At 37.8% G+C, this 22,431-nt stretch overlaps 1 protein-coding gene across 12 annotated transcripts; it reads right to left on the bottom strand.

The window, feature by feature from the left end:
- Window positions 1-9: 9 nt before the first annotated feature.
- mybpc2b (myosin binding protein Cb) lies at window positions 10-22,431 on the bottom strand. 12 transcript variants are annotated; one of them, XM_079261276.1, is made up of 32 exons: window positions 22,328-22,377; window positions 17,180-17,197; window positions 15,733-15,756; window positions 15,585-15,605; window positions 14,878-14,901; window positions 10,489-10,512; window positions 9,318-9,386; window positions 9,052-9,200; window positions 8,857-8,974; window positions 8,697-8,745; window positions 8,390-8,449; window positions 8,109-8,275; window positions 7,798-7,930; window positions 7,247-7,371; window positions 6,981-7,086; window positions 6,557-6,726; window positions 6,037-6,202; window positions 5,640-5,746; window positions 5,518-5,547; window positions 5,227-5,369; window positions 4,474-4,633; window positions 4,297-4,401; window positions 3,968-4,156; window positions 3,708-3,842; window positions 3,401-3,568; window positions 3,141-3,229; window positions 1,855-2,050; window positions 1,594-1,733; window positions 1,172-1,331; window positions 817-953; window positions 471-657; window positions 10-154 (listed from the first exon to the last, which is right to left on the bottom strand). In XM_079261276.1, exons 1-32 carry the CDS (start codon window positions 22,347-22,349, stop codon window positions 129-131), a joined length of 3,417 nt encoding a protein of 1,138 aa, XP_079117402.1. In that variant the 5' UTR covers window positions 22,350-22,377; the 3' UTR covers window positions 10-128. The 12 variants fall into 12 exon arrangements, with proteins under 12 accessions (XP_079117402.1, XP_079117406.1, XP_079117408.1 ...); XM_079261280.1 differs by having other exon boundaries at window positions 14,878-14,898; window positions 22,328-22,364; XM_079261282.1 differs by lacking the exon at window positions 15,733-15,756 and having other exon boundaries at window positions 22,328-22,398.

Raw genomic sequence — 22,431 nt, 5'->3', positions numbered from 1 at the left:
GGGCAGAAATTGTAACATCAGTTAATTTTATTTAATTCACTCTTGACAATGTGTGCCATTCTTAGTAACATTCACTCTTCATTCAGGGTTTGGTTCATATGATATCACATTCTTTGCTGTTCGGTTGCTCATTTCTTCTCCCCCTCTATGAAAACTGTGAAATGACAGGAGAGATGATGAGTGTTAGGCTTTGTTGAAATAAGCTCAAATATATAGCAAACAGTGAACAGTGGAATTCTCTGAACAGAATCAGGATAAAGTTTCTCACAAATTATCCTCAGCAATCAAACCAAGACTGCATGCAGAAGATGGATGTGGCAACTGTGACATGAACTAATAGATTAAAGCACCTTTGCATCCTGTAGGATGAAAAGGATCTTTTATGAGTCGACTTACCTTTTTGCTTTGAGTGTCTACTACTATAATAAAGCCCTATGGTAACTGTCGTCTCGGATGCTCTCTGAACTCACCTCTGACATCCAGTTTGCACTCCACTTCATCCTTTCCCAAGTCATTGACAGCTACACAAGAATACTGGCCACCATCAAAAGTGCTTGGCTTGCGGATGTTGAGGGTCAGCACACCTTGATTGTTCTGCATCAAATACTTGGGATCTTCCCCGATGATCATTTTGTTCTTCATCCATACAATCTTTGGCTAAGATGCAGACAAGTGTCATTTATTAAAATAATGGATGCAATAAACTTACTCAAGTAAATAACAAAAATCTACAATTTGTGGTCTTAAATAGCCTGTTACAAAACACAACCTTCTAACCTTATAATATCCCTGTGATTTTTCCAATTGTTTTCTTACCTTGGGGTAGCCTTTCACAGCACAGCTGATGGCAGTGCTGTACCCAGCTATAACAGATCTATCCACCAGGGGCTGAGTAAACTTCGGGGCACAGGACATATTTTTCTCCTTGTAGGGGTTCAGTTTATGCTCCAAGTCTTTGAAAAAAAAAAAAAAAAAAAAAAAGAAAAAAGAAAAAAAGTTGCATGGCAGGGAAATATTTTTCATTTTGTGCAAAATGCAGAAAAGTAGTGAATTTCACATTTCACAGAACAGGTTGATTGCCAGGGACGGATACAGTTTACACTACAAACGTAAACATACAGCTCGCATCCTGCATACATTGGCTGATATGCTACTGCACACACTGTCACACCTGTCTTAGCAATGACAGCTGTGTTCTTGCTGAAACGTGGCTCCTCGCTCAGACCGCAAAGGTTTTCACTGTAGATGCGGAACATATATTCATTGCCCATGACCAGATCTGAAACTGTGCAGTTTGTACGTCTGTTATGCTCATAGACAGTGAACCATTCCTGGAGAAACATAAAAATAAAAAGATCCACAATTTCAGTAGTTGGAAAGACAAATGTCTTTATATATATATATATATATATATATATATATATATATATATATATATATATATATATATATATATATATATGTATGTATATATATACATATAAAATTGGTTTAAGATCATTTAAGCGTCAACTCAAATCACAAGTCCCTTGTTTTGTAAGTTTAATTTCAAATGAGGCAAGGTTTCAAAACATCTCCACTTTCTTTTCTTACCTTGGTCTTCATGTCAGCTTTCTGGATGGTGTACCCAGTAATTTCACTGTTGCCATCATCTTTTGGGGGCTCCCATTCCAACGCTGCATTGAAGCCCCATGCATCGGTCACCCGAACATTCAGGGGAGGCCCAGGCTTCTCTGTATAAATCAGAGCATTTTTTTCTTCGTGAAATTACACTTCTGAAACTGTAATTAAATTTACACAGTCTTGAGTGTTTTATCACTTATAGAGTCTAATCACTGATTTTGACAACCATACCAATAATCCTGATATTAATGGTAGCTCTGTCCTCCATGTTCTCAATCTGTAGAACCAATTCATATGTTCCAGAGTGGTCTCTCTCAGCTGAGCGGATGAAGAGGATGCTGTCCACATTTGAGTTACGAACGTTGACCATTTTGGGGTCAAGTGGTTGACCGTCCTTGTACCAGGTTGCAACAGGGCGTGGTTTACCCTATGAAACAAAACATGACAGTTCAGACCAACAAAAAGTCTTCAAGCAGATTTATCCAAACACTGAAAAAAAGTTGACTATATCCATCAAATGTCAATAAAACTATACAATCATTTGCAAAAGTTATTAGTCATATTTCAGTACTATTATGTTAGAATTCTAAAAACATTTTTAACGTTGCAATTGAGATATTTTATTAGTTTGTTAAAAATATTAATCCCTGAATATGCTGGTAGAAACCCATGTTGATGTTAAGAAAATGGCATCAAAAGGCTGGAAAAGTAAAAGGTACCAAAAGTCAGTCATAACACTGGGTATAACATGAGCACTTTAAAGAGGCAGAGTTTCCCAAATATATAGCTGGACAAATTTCAGCAATATATTCATTCATTCATTTTCTAAACCGCTTCGTCCAATTCAGGGTCGCGGGGAAGGTGGAGCCTATCCCAGCTGGCTTTTGGGTAAAAGGCAGGGTACACCCTGGACAGCTCGCCACTCCATTGCAGGGCCACACAGAGACAAACAACCACTCACGCTCACTCCTAGTGACAATTCAGAGTAACCAATTAACCTAACATGCATGTCTTTGGATGGTGGGAGGAAGCTGGAGTACCTGGAGAAAACTCAGTGGAGAACATGCAAACTCCACACAGAAACGCCACTGACCAAACCCAGCTAAAGGATCAAACCAGCAACCTTCTTGCTGTGAGGCCACAGTGCTAACCACTATGCCACCGTGCAACCCTTCTGCAATGTAGTATTTTATAGTATTTTATAGACTAGGAGAATAATTCCCATCAGAACATTCCCAGAAATCATGAGTTTAAATGGCATGTTTTCTCAGGTGTGTCTTCTCTATTTCTCTATGTAATCTATTGGATTACATATTTTGCATGTTTCAACATTTTTAAAGAAAAAATGGAATTGCATGATCTAATTAAAGCATATTTTTGTTTAGTGATAGATTATTAAAGGAAAATCTTGAAGTAGAAGGGAAAGACTTCCAGGAAAAAATGTCTCAGAATTCATCTGTATCTTATGATGACGATTCTGCTTGATTACTGACACAAGTAAAGATGACAGCTCTAACCTGGAAGGGAATGGTCAGGTTGATCTTTTCTCCTACTTTCCTAATGTACTTTGTTCTCAGGTCACGGGGAAGGCGAATCTTTGGATGTTCTAGAGCAGAAAGAGAGATTAATTTAAACAGGAGAACAACAAGCTGCAGTGTGATGGCTTTTAGATCTACTCAATAAATCCATAGAAATTCCTGAAAAATGTGCAAAATGCATATCAATGAGCATCAAAGTAAGTAGTTAGCAGCTTTTTACATCTAAATCTCTGACTCACCAACAATCTCACGAATGGTGACAGGCTGTGCTAGAGTAGCAGGCGGACTGCGACCAGCAACGTTTACTGCCACTACCCTGAAGTTGATCTTCTCTCCCACAGGGAGGCCACGCACTACAAATCCCTGTCTATCACAGAGATCCTTGTTTGCTGCCACCCACTCAGTGTCTGATGAAAAAAAGAAACTGCATGTAGTAAATCACAATGAGTGGGATTTCAGTCAAGTTTCTTTTTCTGGTAGATCCGTTTTTCAATTATCCATCAGTTAAAAATCCTACATAGTAAGTAAAATATTAGGTCTTATTACCTCCCTCCTTGCAGTATTCAATGATGTAGCCATCCAGGCCCCCGGCTCCAATCTTCTCTGGGGCGAGCCACTTTAAGCTGCATGTGCTGTCTGTCACATCATGGACTGTCAGACGTGTTGGCTCACTAGTTGGGGCTGAAGGAGACAGAAAGGAAGACCCAAGAGAATAACTGGCTGACTTGGCTGAAGAGAGGCGAGACACCAAGACACTGACAGGAAGAATCTGGGAGAGATTTAATAAAGATGGTAGTGAAACTCACCAATTGGCATGAACGGTTTGGAGCTTAGACTTGGTGGAGACATGCCGATGCTGTTAACTGCGAATACCCTCATCTCATACAAAATTCCTTCAATCATCCTCTTAGCTTCATATGTTGTCGATTCATATACATCAAAGTTGAGCTTAGTCCATCTAGAGGAGCCTTTTTTCTTCCTCTCCATGAGATATCCTGGTGAGATAAGAAACAGTTTTCAAGTTGAATTACACACCGTTAGAGAAATTCCATTTTGTACTCTTCAGGCTTGTCCTATTAGCTAAAAATATTGTATAGACATACATTGAAAATTACATTGAAAGGCCTTTATTTACCTTTGATTGGTGCACCGCCATCAAATTTAGGAGGGTCCCATATGATGGTGGCACAATCTTCTCCCACTCCTGTGCATTTGACGTTCTCAGGAGGGTCAGGCACGTCTAAATTAAACAAGATGTTTCGAACAAGCACTATGTTTTTGATGAATATTTCACAGGAAAACCTTTACATACCCACAATCTTCACAAACAACATGGCTTTGTCTTCTCCAGCTGGGTTGGTAACACAGATGGTGTAGTTGCCCTCATCCTCTCTTTCTGCCCCCTCAATAACAAAGCAGCTGAGGTCTTTCCTGGCCTCCACTCTAACGCGCCCTTCAGTTTCTGTGATTGGCTAAAATTTAGGAAATCCGAGTGAGTAGCACCATAAACGTACACAACTCTGAGTTCTTCATGTACATCAACTTGGTGCAAAATATCCTTAAATAGAAAGGTTTTTAGAGAGATAGAATTGAAGTTAGTGAGGATTAGGGTAAACCTTTAGAACAGTGCATTGGTAGGCTACAGTGGTCAAAGTGATCCTCTTGGTTTAATGAAAGTGCTGTACAGGTGAGGTATGTAAAGCATGACAGACAAATTTTAACTAGATGTGCACTTTTACTGTAATTAAATTAAATTAAATTAAATTAAATTAAATTAAATTGATAAAACGCTTCCCAAATGTGAAATGGATGGGAGTTTTGTTAAGTGAAGATGTAGGGAAATTTTAAGCACAGTCAACCTGATCTCACAGAGGGATTTAAATATTTGTGGTTTTAAAGAACATTTTGGAGAATTGGATGAATCAAAAATAGTTTTTCTTAACCATTTTCAAAATTTTAAGTCCAAATTATTCACCTGACGTTCTTTTACAAAACATGCTTACATATTAATAATTTATGGAACCTTTTATGATAGATCGTATACTAACATTTTGTAATTCCTCACCTGTTCTCCTTTGGACCAAACCACAGTGGGTGCAGGCTCTCCTGTGATCTCTACATCCAAACGAAGTTTGTTGCCCGCCACCACAATAATAGTGTTCTGGGAAACCATATTTCCAGTTGTGTCCAGGTGGATCTTTGGTGGATCTGGTTAAGAAACAGTTTACTAAAAGAGAGTCTCAGAGGAACAGGATTCTCTAAGGTCATCAGTTCTACACCAGACTTTCGATCAATGAGGGAAAAACATAAATTTTTATATATAATCATGATCAGAAAAATAATTAAGATCACCTACCTTGTCTCGGTACGTAGTCAATCTTAATTTCTGTTTTGAGAGAGAAGAAGAGTATAAAATGTATTTCATGTAGCTGCAATTAATGTACACATGGAAACTTTAAATAATTTTGTGTTTCTCACCCAAGAAGTTCAGTTTGGCAGAAAGTGAAAGAGCATATCCATCAGGAACAAATGTATAGTCTCCGGCATCCTCTGGCTTGACGTCATCAATAATCAGCCTGTGAAACCTGAAGCAAGCATCTGACAGTAGGTTAAATGGACAAAAAAGTATTTCTGCTACAAAAAAAAAGACAATTATGCATCTTTTTTTCAGTCAGGCAGTAAGTCATTTTCTGAACCGCGTGGTCCAATTAGGGTGGTCCAGGGAAAGCCAGAGCCTATCTCAGCAATCATTGGGCGAGAGGCAGAGTACACCCTGGACAGATCATCAGTCTATCACAGCGCATCTGTTTTTCACTTCTAATGAAAAAAGAAAGAATGCAAAAAATCAAATGGATATGAATGCTGTCAGCCTCACCTTCCAATGTGAGTCATTTTGATGCGATCACTTGGCAGGACCTCCACTCCATCTTTGTACCACTTGCCTGTGACCTTGTCATCAGACACTTCACACTTGAATAGAGCCTGGTCTGTTGCTCTGACTGTCAGATCCGCAATGTCCTGCAACACCTCCAGCTCCTTTTCTGAAGAAGATAACGGAAACCACAAGGGGCTACATCAGGCAAGAGATAGAGGGCAAGAAGGTAAGGAGACAGAGAAGATGGTTCATGATGGAAAAAGTTTGACACACCGCCATGACTTGTAACTTTCGCTATATAACACAAAAAGCCTTTGGGCCTTAATTCAGCCACATCCTCTGCACCGTGCAGCTTAGTACATTTAAGTGATAGAACATGAACTAGTACAACTTTTTTTCCTTTGAATCAAACAAATTATTGATTTCAAATGCTTTAAAAAAAGAAAAGAAACAAAATTACACACAGTCAAAACTGAAATAAGTACTGAGAGGGATGATCGTGTGCTTTTCAATGTGGTACCTTCCACCTCCAGTTCTCCTTTCGTATGTCCTCCATTTGTCCATGCATGGTACATTCCAATGTCATCCAGTGTAGCCTCCTGGATGATAAGTGTGTGCTTCTTTCCATCTTTCTTAAAGCGATACTTTGTTGAGTCTTTGTCTTTAAGAATCTCCTGATCCTCAAAGTACCTTGACATTTATGAGAAACTATGATTGGGTTTTGCATTCATAATTGGGAAATTACAGAATTTAAATATTACTGTGCTTGCAAATGAAAAAGTATTAATTTATTCAATGTTTCTGCACCTTTTGTTTGTAGATTATCATCTAATTACATACTTATTATCATTAATATTATTAAATAAAACACAAAAATGTGCTTCAAGTGCATTTCATTCATTTCAATAGAGCTTATGTTGTAAAATACTGTGATATTTACTGACCACATAACATGTGCACCCTCCTCAGACACCTCAATCTCAAACTCCACTCTTTCTCCCACGACCACATGATAGTCATCCATCAGCTTGGTGATGGTCACAGGAGGCTCTGAAATCATCAAAGCATAAAGTTAGCCCTCTTCCTCTCCTAAGCGATAAAACTTTCAAACTTCATGGATTCTTTTTTTTCTTTTTCTTTTTACAAATGCAAATGGATTCTGCCGATAAACAGTAAAAAAAACAAAAAACAAAAAAAACAGATTATGCACCTTTGACATAAACCTCTGTTGAGCACTTGTCATCCCCAACCACGCACTCATACGCAGCATCATCAGCCAGGTTTGCCTTATTGATGGTAAGTGTTCTGATATTCCCATTTGTCTCCATGACATACCTTTAAAAGTGACAGATAAAGTGTCAGTGTGCTTCTCACACACATCTTTGAGATGTTACATTATTGAAACAAAAATAAAAAAAAAAACATATTTAGGGTTGAAACTTTGTTTTTTATAGTTTATATTTCTCTAATGTGCTCAATTTCTTTTCGTTCTTTTCTTCCATCATAGAAAAGTTTAAAGGTAGAAACACAAGTCTTTGTCTTTGGGTGTGTGTAACATTTTGCTTGGGGCACAATATGACTGAACAGTGTGACTTGTTTAACCTACCAGGCGACTCCTTGTGACCATCTAAAAATAAAACATGATGATGGCAGAATCGTCTCAAGTATGACTTTGTCATACTTTGGCACACTACTCTAAAAGAACTGAAGTAAAATATAACTGGCTGACTGGTATGTGTGTTTATGCTTTTAAACAAGTACTTGGCTGAAGGTTTGATCTCCTGGCCATTCTTCAACCATTTGACCTGGGCGTTGGGATCCAGCACCTCACAGGACATAACGATTTTCTTCCCTTTTTCCACTGAGTAGCAAGATTCAAGCCTCTTGAGGAAAGCTGGGGTTGCAGACAGAAAGAGCATTAACTCATCAGTTCTTAAGAAAATTGAATTCCCCTGTCCGCTCTGTCCTGCTCACTTTTCTCCCCACCATTTTCTCCTAACTACCCCAAATCCTGTCCTTCAAATAGCCTTCCTCTTCTTCTCCTCACTTAACCCCTTGCTGGCCTGACTTACCCTCACTGTGCTTTGGCTCTTCTTTCATCTTTTTTAGACGTTTCAGCATGCCCCTCAGGTCAGTGATGCCATACGTAAAGGCGATTTTCTCATACTCGCTTGGGTGGGCACTTTTAAGTAATTCCCACACATCAATCTCTGGTTCTTCTTTTTGAGGTTTCTTCTTCCTGTCACCCAAAGAAAAAACGGAATGTGTTGGTAACATAAAAAAAAAAAAAAATCACCAAAAACGAAATTAAATGTGTGCTTGATATGATTGTAAATAAAGTCAGTAGTTTCACTTTTTAGTGGCTTTCAGTAGAGCACTGAAGTCAAGCTCTCCTTCGTCCTCTCCAGCATCCCTATGTTCATAGAAACACATATATATTATAATAGATATACAGCATCTGCAAGATCTGAAATATAGTGTGAAAATGTACAGAAGGACAGGTTCTTGCATACTGGAAAATGTCATATCAAATCAAATCAAATCAAAGATACTTTATTCATCCCAGAGGGGAAATTCAAAGAAATATAGTTTAGAACTATATTTTCCCCCTCATGTATTCCCACAGATGTACTACAGACTACAGATCCCAAAGCACTTACGCTCTCTTGAAGGCAGACAAAATATCTGCTTGCTCCTCCTGGTGTGCAGCTGAAACAAGAGAAGTTGCAAACAACGCACATTATTGCTGGATCAGATTAAAACATCAGCACATACAGAATCTGTTGCAGCATCAGCAAACCAGGGCCAGTTTTCCCTTACCCTCCACTGAGATCTCGAAAGTTGAACTGTCACACTTGTCTTTGGCTGTCACTTCACACCTGTAGCCCCCAGCATCTCCAGGGACCACTTTGATGATCTTCATTTCATAAGTATAGATCTTGGGGAGAAAATGATATTCAATTAGTTGCTGAGTTATTTGTGAGAGTGGAGGATCAAATCTCACAAATGGCACACCTTGGTATTTCTGTCATAAGTTTCTTTGAACTGCAAATGTTTTCCAGCCTTACTGCCAAGGTCTAGCCACTTGCCCTTTAACCACTTCATGGTGGGTTTTCTTGTCAGAGAGCTCGAGTCTACCTTGGCTGTGAAAGTCACATCCATTCCTGCCATTCACAAAAATAAAAAATAAAAAAAATCAATATTTCTGACATTTAGGAGGTTACATCATGGTTTTCCATGTTTTCTTTAAAATTTCTCATTTAACCAAGAGTGTGTCTGACCTGCGACAGCAACTACATTGCTTGGTGGTTTCTCAACAAAGAGCCCGGTGAGCTGAGTGGACTCGGGCTCTGAAACAAAGCAGAGAAAAAGAAGTTTAGGTACTTCGTACACTAATTGGGGGGGGGGGGGGGGGGGGGGGGAGAAAACACACACATACAAGCTCATACATTGCACTATCAATACCCACATGGTGCAATAAGCTGGAATGCAAATTTCAGAGGGACAAACTAAATTTTACAAACTATGATTAAATCCTTACCCTTACATATAGATTGCAAATATACAGCGCATGTGAAATGTAAATCCTGGTCCCTGGCTAAAAGCACTGCTATGTAAAAGTGGGGACATACTGTATTTTCTGCAAACAAGTACAATATACTGATGTGAAAATAAATAAATGAATAAATAAATATATAAATAACAAGGGTAGAGTTACCCAGTGGCTTTAATTTATAATTTTTGGAAAACAGCAGCCAAAAATACAAAGATAAAACTGTTAAATAATAACATAAAATATCTAATATTTAAAGCTTTGATACAAATAGGATTTCTGTCCTTCACTATTTCAGCTTAGTCACGTATGGAACTGGGATTACTGGTAAGTAACTCTTAATTAATGTCTACAAGGACTTCCAAAAATGCTGATGCATACTGTGTGGTTGGTAAACACTCCTAAGTGACTGATGGTTTCTGTAACTGATTTTTTGGTAAGGCAGCAACATGCAGAAGCAGCAAACTGGCTCTTCCAGACAGATAAAGTGACTGACAACTTCAACGAAGCAAAAGTTCCAGCGACACATAATCGTTGCAATGAAGCGTCCTTACTAATTACATGGTCCAAAATGTCTTAATGAACGATGACAGTGCTAAGTGTAAAATGCCTACCATGTTGGTTTGGAATGAAAACTGAAGTAAAACATCCAGCCTTGGTGTGCAACATCGAGAAAATAAGACTAACTTATAAAACTAATTGCATGTCGGAATCAGTCAGAACCACAACCTGATTTGAAATCAGTGACGAGTTGAAGAAAAGATGCTCAAATATGTGATGTATAGTTTAAACATGATCTTTGACAAACACATAGGATGCACACATATTCATGTCAACACATTTTCATGCAGCCAGTTTTCACAGGTCCCATACTGTGACATCATACTCCTCATCCTTACCCTGAGCGGTTGCGTTTGCCTCAGCTGGGAAAAATGAATATCCAAGTTTAACATAGAGAAGTATAACAATCAGAAGTTATACTCTACCATAAGTCACTAATAACTTATGGAGATCAACAAGGCAAGTCGATTTGCCTGCTATCAGACAGAATTGTCAACTCGTTACATAGAGTGGACATATTCTCAGATCTAGACACATGCAGTTACAGAAAAATCTTTCTGTAAAATTATTATTTCACTGACACACCACACATTCAAATGCAAACACTTTTATTCATGATGGGAAGATCATGATCTATATTAATTAATACAGAAATCAATCAAAAATGTGTTGATTACTCTTTTGTTTAATTATAAAACATCGGATATATTGTTTGAAATGACCTCGATTACTTTGTTAGGACTGACCATGTGAGGGTGCTAAAGTTTATATGTAACTTAGCTTTTATTTCACTTCAGATGCCAAACTCTTGAAACTCATCACAAGCTGTACAAGGAAGATGGTTTTTATAGAAGGATGTTTTTAAGAGACTGGCAGCAACTTACTGCTAATATTAAGTAGCAGCTAAGTCTCCCAAAACAGACAGTAGTTGCCTAAGTGATGATAATCCCCCTACATACCATACCCCTGTGGGAATATCTGTAAACAGCCTTGGTATGATAAGCACTTCCCACACAGAAATTCTACTCTTAATAAGTGCACTGAAGGCAAACTCTGTGTAGTGTAATACCCACTCTGGAGTCAAGACAGGGATCAAACAAATCATAAACATCGAAAATAGAAGCTAAAACTGACAGCTACTGTGTATGAAAGAAACTTAACCTCCAACAGAGAATTCACAGACGTATAATTTTCCAGAGTTTGTTCAGGTGTGAGATGCACAAATAACTTTTAGTTACTGAGGCCAGTAATGTCGTTTAGCTTGACATATCTTTTATCTATTTATTTTTTCACAAAAGGTGATCAAAATCATCTCCTGGAATGCTGTAAGTGTAAAAACATGATGTTCTAATGTGATTAAAATATATTAGTCTGTATGACACTGGATATGGGCAGACAGATTTTTTCATTAAGATAAATTTTGTCCTGGTTGGGTCCTTTCAGAGTACCCTTTGAATCTTTTTGCTATGACTCTGGATTGGAAACAGCTTAATTTTTTACAACTTCATTAGTTAAATTGAGTCACATTGCAGTTTGGTGTCCATATTACTTAAACTAGATTGTCACTGTTTGCCAATATTGTTAGAATCTTTTTTGAGTTAGTTCAAATTGCAAAATTATGTCCGAGGTAAGGAATCCTTTACAACATTTATGGATTCAGGTGGTGATCCAGATCATCCCCTAAATCTAGTCACTTGTTATTTATTCCATTTTTGAGATTTCCTGGAAATTTAATCAAAATCCCTCCTTAATCTTTAGGGTTAAGTTCCTATCAGACAGACAGACACACTAATGCTGCCAAAACCATTAGAAGCCTTTTTTCTTGTTTATTTTTAACAGTTCACATGCAGTTATTCTTAAGAGCACTAGAAGTTGTCTATTCTTCAAACACACGTATAGCTGTCATTTTAGCCAAGTACGGGGGATGTCTACACAGATTGCATATAAGAAGAAGTGAATTACATTGCAGTGATCTAACCCTCCTCATGGCCTTTTCCATAATCTAAAGTCAAGATACAGGGGAACTATCAAGATAGTCCCAACTTTAACCAAACATCCTCTGTGTGCACTCACATTGGCCTGCGAGTCACATTGGACACTGGAAATGTCATTTTGGGTTGCCTTTCTGTTCCCTCTCTGAGGAACTGCAGATTTTAGCACTTCAGTATTGTCTACACTTTTTAGTACTCCAAGGTGTTACATGGAGACAACAAGGCTGATAGTAACTGCTAAAACAGCATGTTCCCTTTTTCTCCCACGAAAAAAAAAAAAAAATCCTGCTAAACCACATCTGACTCTACGTCTGTGCCCTTACAGGGGGAGAAGAAATAAACAGATCTGAAAAAGGTGTCATTTCTATCTACACTACGGGACACATTTAACATTTTATGAAGGTGACTTAGAGGGCAGAACCAAACTTAACATTAATGACATCATCCTGACTGCTGTAGCTTCCTATTTGCTTGGTAGGTCATATTATAAGAATGTTTCAGCTCAGCAGCCAACCTCCCTCACATAGCAGCCTCAATGTGAGGACATGACGCAGCATCCTTTTAGGAGACTGTTGCTACTCATCTTTCCTTTTCACCAAACAGCCAAAAGTGGAAACACTTTGGCCATGTTCCTGGTGATCTTTCATGCTCCATTTTATGTGGCTAAACTACTAGCTTCTAAACATGTGAAAATGTGTACCCCATGCAAAACTGCACACTAGTCTTGTTAGGCTCACCCAAGCGTGCAAGCAGGGATAGTCTTAACGTCTGTGTTTCCCCACTTGTGCACAGCAAGTGCAGGACATTTCACACAGTCTGAAAGGAACCACAAGGAATTAGCAGCCTCCAGTTTCCTGATGCCTTGGCACTTATATAACCTCTTTCCATCCAGTCTCCAGTAAGTCAAAAGAGGAGAGACGCTCAACTCAGCTAAAGCGATGAAAGACTTGGCACAGCTTACTAACATAAACAACAGCTCGCTCTTGGTTTTCACTTGTAAAATTTGAGCTGTGGTGGAGCAAAATAATATTGTCGACATTTGATTCAGGATTAAAAAAGCATGTTTTTGCCCCCAAGCTCAGTTAAACTAAACCAAACGCTTTGAGTTGATGTAAACATCACTGTTATGTTCAGAACTTGCACAATTTCATTGGCTGACCTTGCCCTTGCAAATCTAAAGTGTGTGATGTTACGCCAAGAAGCAACCATAAGAAATGTCATCAAATCAGATGACAATTGGTATGTTACCAGTAACAGCTGCCAGTGTTGTGCTTGAACTACAGCTGTGTCTCGTCTCGGATCGTTTAAATTGCCCGGGGGACAAGAGTAAAAGAGTGCTGCTATCATCGGCCTCAGATGGAAGAAACAGGAGTCTGCGCATAGAAAAACAAATTGTGAAATGCAAAAGTAGCATGGACATTATAATTTCAGTCTGAAGTATCCGGCAACATGAGCAGATTTCAACCACTGGGCACATAATGCAACAAACAACGTTTTTGTGTTATCCAACAAGTATGGTTTAGCTCTGAATGATGCAGGTGCCGCTTGGCTACAACAAGCCTCAAGCTTATTATTATTCCACAAATAAGTGATTTTCATAAAAATATGTAGAACATACACCTTTCAGTAAATGTTAAAATGACTGTTTATCTTGCTAAAATTGTACCTATCAAGAGGGAAGTTTGCTAAACTGGGTCAGAGTGTCTTTAAAGTAGCAGAAATCGTGGGATGTCCAAGCAGACAGTGTTCAAGTGCCAGAGCCAAAGCAACCAGTGACCTGGTGACAAGAAACATTTTCTCATTGATGCAGGAATGAAATCAAGGCTGGAAATTTGCTACAATCCCACAAAATATCTGTAGCACCAACTGCTGGTAAATTGATTACAAAAAGGTACTTTTTCAATCATCTGTCCAACCACTGAAAGCTTACCCCAATGGGCTTGTGAGGTCCTTATAGAGCTATGAACAATGGTTGCCTTCATTAACACAAGTCTTAAAGGGGATGTCAGAAATATGCACTATGAAATGGGAGTATACCAGAGTAGAACGTTTGATGATGTGGGACAACTTACGATTGGCATTGGTAGACTTGTTATGCTTACAGGTGTTATCCATTTTTATTCTCTACTACTAGTTGAACTGAAAGCAGTAAAATACCTTTGGGAAGAGTTGGTTCCACCTCACAGATAAAAATGTGCAGCCAAAGAGTTGGTTTCTGTAACTACAGGACACCTTCAGAGCTCTTCTGAGTTCCACACCAGAAGATTTAGAGCTTTTTTGCAATACAGGGCTTAACAATGAAGTCTTAAAGTAGGGGTCTTAATTACATCCTAAGAGCCTGTAAAAAGGCAACTGGGCTGATTTGATTTGTTGTGGGAAAAACTTCACCCCAATGGATGAAGATAAGAAGTAGCTTGTATTCAAGCTCTTAAAATTACCCTGCCTTGTATCATCCAGAATGCACACCATCTGCTTCTTTCCATAACATTTGAGAGCAAAGAAATCAAGTTTGATAGAAATCCAATTTTGTAAAACGAGGTTATTGTTTTTTTTTATTTTTTAAAAGAAAAAAAAAATATTGACAAAAACTCTGAAGTCAGTCCATCCTGAAATAGTCAAGGTGATTTCAAATAATAAAGAGAACAAATTCCAGATTTACTATGAAAATAACATTACTGACACTCAAACAGAAGATTCTGTCGGACACAAGCAGCACAAATATATCTCTTTTCTCACCATCTTCATCAGCATCTGAACCTGCTGCAGACAAGGAAGCAAATGAAGCTGAAAAAAAGCAACTTTAAAGCAAAAGCTTGTACAAAAAGGGCAACAGTGTCCAATGAAACAAGTTCAATTGGAAGCATGCAACTAGATTTTACAAAAAATGCTGAATTCAAGGTATGAAGTTTTCTTTTTAACATGTAGAGTGTTACAACATAAACTACTGACAAAATATGCTGTTACATTAAAACAAAATTAAACAAACACACAATACAGACATGTTAAAACCCACTTTTTTTCCAAAATGCTTTATAGTAAAATATGACACACAAAAAAAGAAAGAAAACACAGGATATCATTTAACACACATAAACATAATGTACTCTGCACAGTTAGTGAAATGAAAAAGAGACAACATGAGGCAGAGGGTCTGAAATGACTAACTGTGTTTACACAGCATAGCGGTCACTGCTTTAACACCGTGAATTAAAGACTAATTTTGCAAGACTCGAGGTAAAAAGTTTTGAAGGTCACCTGAGACAACCTGAAAACATTGACAGCAATATATACAAGGTACATGCAGATCTTTTCATTTTCACACACTGTGGCACATAAACACAGTCTTACATGCATACATTAAATGGATTAGACAGAAGCATATTAAATTAGAACACTGTACACCAGTGCATCCATGTCAGTTCGTTCCTGGGATTTAGACTTACCTCCATTTGCTTGGGGTGCATCTATGGAAAATAAATGAAAATAAGATTAGAGCTCCAACACGCTCAATTTTGAATATTAAAAAAAAAGTCCAGGTAAAAGAAGCTGTGAGAAATATCAAAAGTGTCCCTGATGCTAAGAGGTGCCTACCATCTTCTTCTGGCTTTGGCTCAGCTGGACAAATGGAAATGATGGTTAAGTGTTTGAAAACAAAATATGATGACAGTACAGAAAAAGAAAATAAAAAAAACATCCATTTTTTGGGGAAAAAATGGATGTTGAGGGACAAACTCAAAAGCATATGACCAGAAAACACTAGCACATATTTTCTCACCCTTCACATGCCTGCAGTGAAATATAGTCAAAAGGTCACAGTGAACAAAACAAAGCTCACAGATGTGGAAAATGCATCCTTTTGGAGTCAGTCAGCATACATTAAAATCCTCACAGATGGTTTATCTGATCTGCCTCATACATACAAATCAGTTTCAAGAGTACACATGCTACAACATATCCCAAATCAACGCGTTTAAACAAGACAAACGAAACAAGGATATTCATTCAAATTCAACTTATCACAACATAACAAAGAACCTAACATTGATGTTGCATGGCGCACGCATGTATAAACAGAAACAGCATTACATCACTGATGTGTGGTGTTAGACTGGTCGTTCGTGACAACAAAGTAGCTCACCACTCACTTTAAAGGTAGGTTGAGCGAACACTAACGATGCACACTGCAGGCTGGTTATTGAATGCTAGTGGGCAATGTAATTACATTATTCCCTTCAGCAGTTTCATGTTGTCGAGAGCAATTGACTTATAGGCCCATCGACTTGACTCAGCAATAGCTCAGCTGATTATTGAGAGCAAAACTACTTGCTCTGCATTAATAAGATAATTATCCTGACTGATTAGTTCAAATGCATTTTCAACACTGTTCAAAGACAAAATCATTCCATCTCACAAATTAGAAACATGTAAATGCAAAACAAGAAATCAAATGATATAAAGTCACAAAAATGGCTTGTCCCTCACCCTCTTCAGCTGCCTCCTCCAGGGCTAAAATTAGTGGATCTTTATTAGACATGGCAAATGTAAAGCAATACCACCGTTGCCTCTTTGGAAAACAAATATTAAAAACACTCGAACAGCTGAGTAAATAGATCCCATTAGTGTGTAACGCATAAAATCCACACCTGTATCACAAGGCCACATTCTAATATGGCCTGAAGAAACCAAAGCATTTTGTTTGGTGCAGCTTTGTCCATGAGGATTGATATTTTAAAGACGGTTGAGTAAACACTTCCAATAAGGGTCTTATGTTCAGCAGAACAGAATCTCAGTGAAATGCCTGAAGGTAAAGACATCCACCATATACAGTGTAAAATAGTATGACGGGATGCATGAATTAAATAAAGATGTTCTCTTGATGTAAGGTTTATGAATAAATAACAATATTGTGCATGCTGATTGCACACCACTAGAAGTTGGAGCCTGTATTTTAATAAGACATGTGATCGTGTGACTGCGGGATAAGGTGAGGCACACATAAAAAGTCAATAGGAAAAACGCTGTGGTGTTACTGACTTACCCTCTCCGGCTGGTTTAGCTGAGAAAAAGAGGAAAGAGAATTATGAGAAAATGTGCATCACTTACTCTGTTCATAACAGAAGCATACACTCATAGACATATACTACAATGCTGATTATATTTTCTGCATCTAGAAAGATTTTAGAATATGTTGGAGCTCATCTGTCGGTTTTAATTGCACATAGTTTACAGTGTGTAATGAATGTTAGTCTGAAACAGATACCTTACTATAAACCAAATATGTCAGGAACGTTTAGAGTGCATCCGATGATGCAGTGAAAAGATCATATCATAAATCTAAATACAGTAGGATGATGCCACATTTCAAATCTCTACTGTCTGACACAGATCTTTGAAACAGATGTCCCCATGTAGTAAGCATGATTTGAAAGCACATTCCAGCTTCAGAGGATTTCCTTTTCTCAACTCCTTAACCATATGGGCTCTGCGCCCAGGTCGTTTTTATGTATTTTTACTCTATTTTAAAATAAAATTTTAAAAATGAATACCCAAGGTATCATTGCAATGTTATGGTGTCAGTGAAGGCACCAATGCTTCTCTGATAAAAAATAAAATTATATCTTTACTTTAGCTGTCCATTATCCAAAATCCTGTGAGAGACCTCTCTTTCTGGGACCTTAAAACATGCCAAAAAAAAAAAAAAAAAAACCCAAAAAAACAGTCTTTGCACAAGACTGTGTCATCATCTTTGCAACGACCTGCAGGAAGGCTCCCTCTGGTTAAGGGGTGGGGCTATATGGGTGTCATTGTTGAGGCCTAATTCTGGTAAAGAAATTTGTCAACTGAAATAGAGGCATATAATACACCCAACTCCCCAAGAGTCTTGGTGGGGGTCAATGCAGGAGCTGGAAAAGGCCAGGGTTGGTGTCTTATGACGTCCCTGATGTCATGCCACATTCTCTAAAGTTGCACACAGTTTCCTTGAATAGGCAGGCTAAGATGACCTCGCGCTCTTCAATGTTCACTTAAGGATTGTCATAAATTTATGGGTAGAACAGGTGTTGCGTATTCACTTTACTGCACTATGAAATAGAGCGTGCTTAATTATACGCAAAATGGCTACATTTGTGAATAACGTACTTGTTTCCTCTCATCATCTCACAGCAAATCTACTGTATGTATCAGCAGTTCAAAGTGAGACAGCAGGTTATTTCCTCTGTACAAAAGAGACAATTGTCCAACATGCCTACAAAGTGGAATGCTACTGAGCAAACAGTAGAGTGGTGAAGATAGGCTACTTCAAACACCCTGTCAGAAGATTTAACACCTGCATTGAGTGTAAATCTGCATCAGCATCTGCTAAGTTGATCCACTTGGGGTGAGCTTCCTGATCATCTTCAACAAGTTTGGGATAAAGCAGGGTAATGAACTTCTGAACAGCTGTTCCTCACAGTTTAAATGCTCCCCCCAGAGACTGTCTGCAGCTTGATATGCAGAGCTAGGCACAAAATTAGCCTGTTAATTCATTCTATGCACTTAAAGTGTTGATGGAAACATAGACAAAATGTGTCTGTTTTTGTGTTTGTTCCCTCAGACGACTGACTTTTTGTTTTGTTGATTTACATTTCTCTATCAGTATATTATTTGAAGAACTAAATAAAATGCTAAAGTATTCTATCTTAAAGCATCAAATGCTTAATAGACACTATATAAATATGTATATTTTGCTGTTTGAAGTATTCATATTGCAGGGCTTGACCCCACTCTTTGTTTACATCTCCATATCTAGCAATGACAGTTAGATTTACTACGTGTTTAACAGCCTAGACATAAAGATAGATATTGGGTGGCCTGACCCCTACAAACTCTTAGGCCCACAATACTACCTGCAACTCCACTTACACTAACTGAGTGTTTATGGTGATGTCTGAACAACATATGACAAAATGCATATTTCTTCTGTTCTGCTTTTGATATCAAACTCACCTATTTTATATAAAGAAACTTTTTTGGGCCTGATAACTGTTATAAATTTATTAAATCCCCATAGATTTACAAGAAAAAACATAAAGTACTGATTTAAGGCAAAGAAAAAATTACTGTCATAATTGTATATATTTGCTGTTCTTTTGCCATCAAGTTGTATTTCAGCCACATTTTTAATGTGTTGTGCAGGTATACACCCCTGCAGATTTTGCATTTCTAGTATATGAGTCTTCAGTTTCAGGACTTTGTTTCAAACCACACTGTGCAACATAGACCAGATCCTTAACCATCTCTTCCTTCTCTGTCTTCTTTGTTTTTTAATAGGATTCTGGGAAAAACTTACTCTAAAGGTGACCAAATGAAAGAGCTGTATTTCCATTGTGTTAGAATAGAACAACACCATATGTACCATATGTCTACTGCAACAAATCAACCATTGTTTCTTACACTGTAAAAGGTAAATCAACGACCTGCCATACAGTCCTCGGTGTAAATCCAATTGAGCTCTATAGCAAAAGCTCTTTTCTGGAAGAATTTTGGGATCAGATTGTGCATTTAAGAGTGATTTAAAGACAAAAAAAAATCTACATTCACAAAAGAGAATTAGTCATGTCATCATTTCATATTGAGGTTCTTGGATCGTGACAGAGATAAACTGTTCTGGGAGACTGGAAAAACTTCACAAAGCAGTTATGGTTCAATTTGCCCTCATAGTGTTTCACCAGGAGACAGCGATGAAAGGAATTACTACCATGAATCATACTATCACTTCCAACCACCGACTAGAAAACTGTCATGGACTTGATTGACTATTTTGGAGCAGTGCCAAATTCAGGATGGAGCATCAGGTCTGCTGACCAAGAAAGAACTTTCTGGTTAAAAACGATGGATTATATAATGATTTATACCCAGCAGGGGACAGTAAAAGTGGTAAAGCAAAACCTGATACATTAGGGTGGGGTGAAACTTGATGAACCTAAAGGGGAAAAAAGTGCAAAAGGTCAGTGGTTATTACAGAGTATTTTTAGATGTTAGCTGAGGGTGGGATTTGGCTGCTAAAGTGAAGCAGCTCAGATAATGTTTCAACTCATCTCGTGAGTAAAGTCAGAAAATAATTCATATCGGAATACAAATACCTGCATATGTTTAAAATTGTTCATTTCATTGGAAAAACTATAATTGTTCAAAAAAGTTCTCTTTCAAATGTCATGTTGAGCTGAGGTAGGGAGTCATTTTTTGGGGCAAAAAGTTCTTTAATCACCTTTCAACATATCTTAAGTAATCTTAGAGGTAACTAGACTCCTACACCATTTCTTGGCTCTGAACTTCAAAGTCCAATTAATTTACGGGACATGTTGGATGAAAGGGTTAAGATTCATCAAAGGACTTTCATGCGGCACAGTGAGGTCTGAATCTTGTTGAGGGGGATCTCTTCTTGGTAGATTCAAGCCCTTGCTTGTGTGCTGGGAGGGGCTTGGGACAGAAAGGGAATAAGAGAGATAGTGGCTGGAGGAAGGCTGTCATTTTGTGTGTGTGTGTGTGTGTGTGTGTGTGTGTGTTCTCTTTTTATGCTTATCACAGCTTAACATATTAAAAGAAACATAAGGTTCTGTTAAAGTGAAGGTAATTTGACCCTCATACCTAAATCCCTGGCAGTCCTTTACAAAAGCCCAGAAAACTCATCAATGTTAATAAAAAAAAATGTCAAATTTAGCTTCATTTTTTTCAAATATAAACAGTTATATTTCTTTAAATTCCATGAATTTTGCCTCCTTTTTTAAATTAAAAATCATGATGTTGTTTCTTACCACCCAGCAGCAGCTGTTAACACATGACTCTGCAACATTGCTGAAGTTCAATGCCAACAGCCAATAGCATGTGGCTGATATTAGATCAACCTTGTTCCTGATGGACAAAGGAAACCAAGTTCTCACACTTAAAGATGTATCTACTTTAGTCCCTAAATGACCATATGATTATGATGTTTAAATGATGTTTAAAACCTTCTTTAAGTGTTGGGTGTGTTTAAAGCTTTATGTTTGAGTTTGGGAAAGCTGTAAACTTAGCAGACAAAGATTAAGCATCCAACTCTTTTTGGTGAAATTAATAATGTCTGGTTGTCATTGGATAAAAAATAGAAGGTGTGTTTTGCAAACAACTATGGCCAAGAATGTTGAAAAGGAAATTACATAAATGCAATATAATTAAGTAGAATTAACAGCACAATATGATCGTTGTTAAAACTGAGATGAAGATAGTTTTTTTTTACTTCTCAAACTAAATAATAGTTTGCAAAGAAAATAAACATTTCATTATAATATCACAGACAGAGATTCTTTGCTTTTTTAAAAAAAAATAATGTGCGACTACCCAATGAAGTGAGAAAGAAACCATAAGAAAAAGCTTTATATCCTCAGGGTGGACGACATTTATGCTGCAATAGTAGCTACTTTTGCTCTCTTGCACTGCCTCTATGTAATCAATGAGACATGGTCTCCACTGATGTCACTGATATACAAACAACATCACAACTATGTGGTTATCTACAGCCTCTAAAATATTCCTCATGGGCAGAAAACAATGTGATGCCAGTTCTGCCCAGTAACTGGTATTTCAGTAGCATCAGCAGTGAATCATCACAATTTGAAGTAAACAACTTTAAAAGATCTGCAGTGCAACTTGACATTTAGGCTTGAAGTAGCATTTATCAGTGTAAATTTTAGTTTATACTTCCACTTCCTAGTATATGGCTTTGTCCAACCAAACCTTTGCTCAGTGCTATTGACAAATATTCCTCTCTGAAATGAAAAGAAAATCCATGAGTAGCTGCATCGGATTTATGCTGCAAAACGTCTTTTCTGTGAAAGTTAAGAGACTCAGCTGAAGTTCAGACTCAGATGTTCACCCTTAGTTCTGCTGAATCTATGTGGCTACACATTAAAAACCAAACATCTTTCTCCTGCCCACTATTTTTATGATATTACATCAGATATCACACATGATCACTTACTGGTTGGAGTCCCCTTATCTCAATGCAAATAACATCGCAACTCAATCATTTTGCTGTCCATCATATTCTGCAACAATCATGTAAACTTTGGTCCAATATAACTCAAACATAGTCATCTAAATGTAAGTAGCAAAAAAAAAGTTTCTAGACTAATTACAATAAATGGTGTTGTTAGTAAAAGTATGAGCATACCCTCAGGGACTGGCTCAGGCATGGTTTAATCCTGTGTCTTCTCTTTTCAGCAGGATGACTGAGGGCTTGTGGGGCTTATTCCTTTTATTTCTCCCCTCACTGTG

The sequence above is a fragment of the Telmatherina bonti genome (genome assembly GCF_933228915.1).
Source record: "Telmatherina bonti genome assembly, chromosome: 21".
Lineage (NCBI taxonomy): Eukaryota > Metazoa > Chordata > Actinopteri > Atheriniformes > Telmatherinidae > Telmatherina > Telmatherina bonti.
The sequence above is the reverse complement of the archived record's forward strand: the minus strand, read 5'-3'. Positions and strand labels throughout refer to the sequence as shown.